Source organism: Alosa alosa, chromosome 24 (genome assembly GCF_017589495.1).
Source record: "Alosa alosa isolate M-15738 ecotype Scorff River chromosome 24, AALO_Geno_1.1, whole genome shotgun sequence".
Classification (NCBI taxonomy): domain Eukaryota; kingdom Metazoa; phylum Chordata; class Actinopteri; order Clupeiformes; family Clupeidae; genus Alosa; species Alosa alosa.
The window spans coordinates 9,968,132-9,972,086 of NC_063212.1; the positions used below are offsets into that span (position 1 = coordinate 9,968,132).

A 3,955-nucleotide genomic window follows, 5' to 3' on the forward strand; every position below is an offset into this window, starting at 1 on the left:
GTAAGGAGAAGAGGTGGAGTTGAATTTAAAAGAGAAGTGGAGAAGAAAGTTAATGATTAGGCCTGTCCAAAAAACCATTCTGCAAAATTCCGTTGCTTCTCTCAAGACATCATATTAACCTCATAGGCCTAGGCAATTTCTAGATGCTCATCTGAAACTCCCTAATATAGCCTACCTAGGTCACGAGTTTCTTATAGTGGACTAGGCCTAGACAAGTCTGAGACCGGCTATGCACATCAGTCAGGCAATACCATCTTCACCCTTGGTGTTATTCAGTAGGCCATTAGGAAATAACTTAAGCTGTATGGCCTATGCCTTTTTGTGAATGTCCTAGTCTACAGCAACATTATGGGGGGAAAAAACGAACAAAGTGCTTAAGAAACGTTGTGTTCAGGGCTTGCAAATGAATTAATTTCTGTAGAATGTGCACAAAAGTTAGGCCTATATTTGAAGCCTCAGAGAATGGTAGGCCAGGCCTATTGTCTGAATGATTCAATATCCAAATAGGCTTCTTCACAACACTTTCTTGCTTTTAATTTTTTTATTAACATTTTTGTGGTGTAACCCTCTATTCAGACTAAACATTTCTCTTCACAAAAAAATAGCAGGCATCATTGAAACAGAGGGCTTCAAACTGTACACAGGTGTGAGACTAAACTCTCATTGTATTTACATGAAAGATTATTAAAATATTTAAAAAATAAAGAAAGTTATACCATAAAAAGTTGCACAGTGCACACTTAGGCCGCAAATGTAAACAGTCTCCTTTTTCTGGATCAGGTCAACATAAAGTACAACATTAAGAGAAACTCATTAGGAAACACATTTTAAATGGCAAGTGAGATTGAGTTACAGTCCACTGCAAAACTATCAGATTTCAATTTCAAATCTGAAGACGTGTGCGTCAACGCATTTTATTTTGATGACTCTTCCCAGGTTTCGATGCACATTAACAGCTGATCCCCTCAACAGAGCAGTAGCCTAGTCACTAAAACAACTGTGTAGCTAAAGTTGACTTGTTGATGGAGTGAGAACCTCATTACTAATTTACGGTTCAATTTGAGCTGGGTACATTTTAAAACTATTAGAGAATCAACACTTCAGCGTCTCCACTCACATTTACATCTTCCGTGTGAAATAAGAGGACAAGACAATATGTTGAATCACAACTCACTTTACAAAAGATACACAATGTGCAAAAGAATGCAACAGTAAAAATCTAAGCACTCTGTTTACAAATGTGGCCAGTAGGTTAAAAAAAAAAAAAAAAAAAAGGGCACACCACAAACATTTACGGGGAAACACCATGGCAAGTCTATTTGGAGTGATCACAGTGTCTTGGCAAGATATGCCAGTGTCCACTAAAGAAACCCATAGGATTCCACTGTAGTGCTATACAGATCTGAGCATGCACATTTTCAAAATAAAACCATAGTAGATAATTCTGGTCGCGTTAAAATTAAAATAACCTTTCAATAATCTCACCGAATATCAGCAGTTCAATGTAGTGAACAATAAGAAAGGCTTCAGGTGATTAAATTGTGGGTCTCTTCCTAAATGCCTTAAAAATACAAATTACAGACTTTATTTGAATGACACTGACTTCAGACCAAACTTTCAGTGTCCATGTGGTCAATTTGATCGATTACAGCGCATCAGATCTCTGGTTAATCAATGTCTTAAATGTCATTTAAAAGACATTTGTGCCAACATGTTTATGGGACAATCTACCTTGATCTGTACAAACAACCATTTGCGTTGCCAGAACGTACAAGGGTACATTGTGGAATTTCAAGATTTTTAAACTACGTAAAAAGGGAATTGTGTATGTGTATTTAAAAGGAGCATGGTACACATGCACTCTCCCTCTGTCTGTCTCTCTTTCTCACACACACAAACAAAGACACACACACACACACTTATAAAATCACATAAAAACATTATGTAAACCAGACCTTCATACATGGCAAGACGTCAAGAGAGTATCACCAAGCAGCATTCTTAAAACAGTGGGACTCAGAGAGGGCCAGTCCACAACACATGACTGGACACCAACAGCAGCGTGAAGAACAAACCATAGACTGGAGAGAGAGGAGGTAGCTCTTTAGCCCATCTCAGTCACTGTTCACTAGCGTTGTTAATAAGGAGGCGGGTGGTCTTTGTGATTGGAAGACGGGGAGTGCAGACCTGGCCTCCGGAAGGTGTCCTGTGGACATGTCTTCTCTTTGCAGTGTTCGTTAGATATGAGTGAGTGGCACAGTTCCCCCAAGATAGTGCTGCTGTACACTGGAGTAGCCTCTCTGGGCATTATGGTCACTTGTGTCGCCACTGGGGATGTACATGCTGATCATGTCCCTCAGGTCCCCCTGGAGAGGGCCACGGTGGTGGTTTGGGGCCCCAGTTGGAGAATGAGCAATGGGCTCTGGTTTCACCATGGACATCACCGGACTCCCTTGCTGGGGGCTGTTACTGTAGGGCATGGAGCTGTCAGAAAAGATCAGAAAAGTGGTCATTAAGTATAGAAATGATATGAGTCTAAATGCCATTGGTGTCGTCATTGACTTTAAATGTGGGACATGAAGGAAGAGTCTGCTCATTTGTTCAGCTCTTAAGATGTCTACATTTATTTTTTGGGGGCTTGTATAATGTAGTCAATTTTTCATGAGCTCAGCAGGGAAAACATAGAACATAATTTATTTAAAAAATACAGTATCAGTTCACAAATTGTGCACTATAGTCATGATAAAAAAGCCTTGAATTTAGGGCCTTGCTTATCAGCCACAGCTGTGGGCCTCCCTCAATGTCAATCACTAACTGAATCAGCAATGGTTTCACGTTCTTTAAGGGCTTCGCTCACCATTCCAAAATCAACTTAAGTTAAAATGAGATCACTCACCTGTAAGAATTAACGCCATTCATGTAGTTTTGAGCGGCTGCCATAGAGGACGGGTATTGCAGGGCTGATAAATCGTAGCGATGAAGTTGCTGTGGATAACCAAGTGCCTCTCCCTGCATGCCTGCATAACCCCCCGCGGGTCCCCAGCCATAACTGTCCATTCTCGGGCTTCCACCTGATCCCTGGGCTGCCGCAGCTGCCAGCAGGTTGCCGGCTGACAATGGATATTTGCCAATCTGGTTATCCTTCTTAAGCAGAGGCTTGGTTTTACGACGTGGCTTGTACTTGTAGTCGGGATACTCCTTCATATGGACTGCACGGAGACGCTTGGCCTCATCAATGAATGGCCTCTTTTCGGCGTCCGTGAGCAACTTCCACTCAGCTCCCAAGCGTTTGCTGATTTCCGAATTGTGCATCTTGGGGTTCTCCTGTGCCATCTTGCGCCGCTGACCCCGCGACCACACCATAAAAGCGTTCATAGGTCTTTTGACCTTATCCATAGGGTCTCCACCGGGTGGACACGCGTTTTTGGACCCTGTATGAGTGTTTCCAGCCATAGGGGACATGCCCTGGCCGTTGTGGTGCGATTGCGGGTGTCCAGAAGTTTTCAACTCATGCTCCATCAAACTATACATTTCGAAACGTAGGCCTATTTAGTTCCAGATTAAACAAAGGTGAATGTTCTTGAACACCAGTTAGGATACTTGATGATCAAATCAAACAAACCCGTGCAGGTGAAGCCTCTGTCGCCTGCAGCCGGGTTTGCCTGTTCAAATAAAACAAATTACCGCCTAGAATACGAACGCTGATTTACGCAGAATAATAGTCGTAGTAATTAAAGTCACGCGCGTGTAAAAAATTTCATTACCTTTTGTCAGCGACGTCAAGGTTTCAATGAGGAGTAAGCAAACTGTTTACACAGTAAAGTAAACAAATAGTCTTTGAGAAAGTGTGATTCTTAGAGAACTCAGACACTTGTTGAACACCGATTCACTCAGCCAAAGAACTGAGGTAATACAAAAAAGTTCCCCCTTTCACTCATGTGGTCCTTAGTAATAA

At 41.9% G+C, this 3,955-nt stretch overlaps 1 protein-coding gene across 1 annotated transcript; it reads right to left on the minus strand.

Annotated features, from left to right (window-relative positions):
* Nucleotides 1-1,169: 1,169 nt before the first annotated feature.
* sox19b (SRY-box transcription factor 19b) lies at nt 1,170-3,955 on the minus strand. The gene is made up of 2 exons (XM_048236565.1): nt 2,897-3,955; nt 1,170-2,484 (listed from the first exon to the last, which is right to left on the minus strand). The coding sequence occupies exons 1-2, from the start codon at nt 3,529-3,531 to the stop codon at nt 2,238-2,240; spliced, it is 882 nt and encodes a 293-aa protein (XP_048092522.1). The 5' UTR covers nt 3,532-3,955; the 3' UTR covers nt 1,170-2,237.

Bases quoted from the DNA above. Each gene is read 5' to 3' on its own strand.
- sox19b (XM_048236565.1), bottom strand. From the start codon at position 3,531: ATGTATAGTTTGATGGAGCATGAGTTGAAAACTTCTGGACACCCGCAA. The intron at 2,485-2,896 runs GTGAGTGATCTC...CTTTTCTGACAG, and splicing joins AATGGCGTTAATTCTTACAG to CTCCATGCCCTACAGTAACA.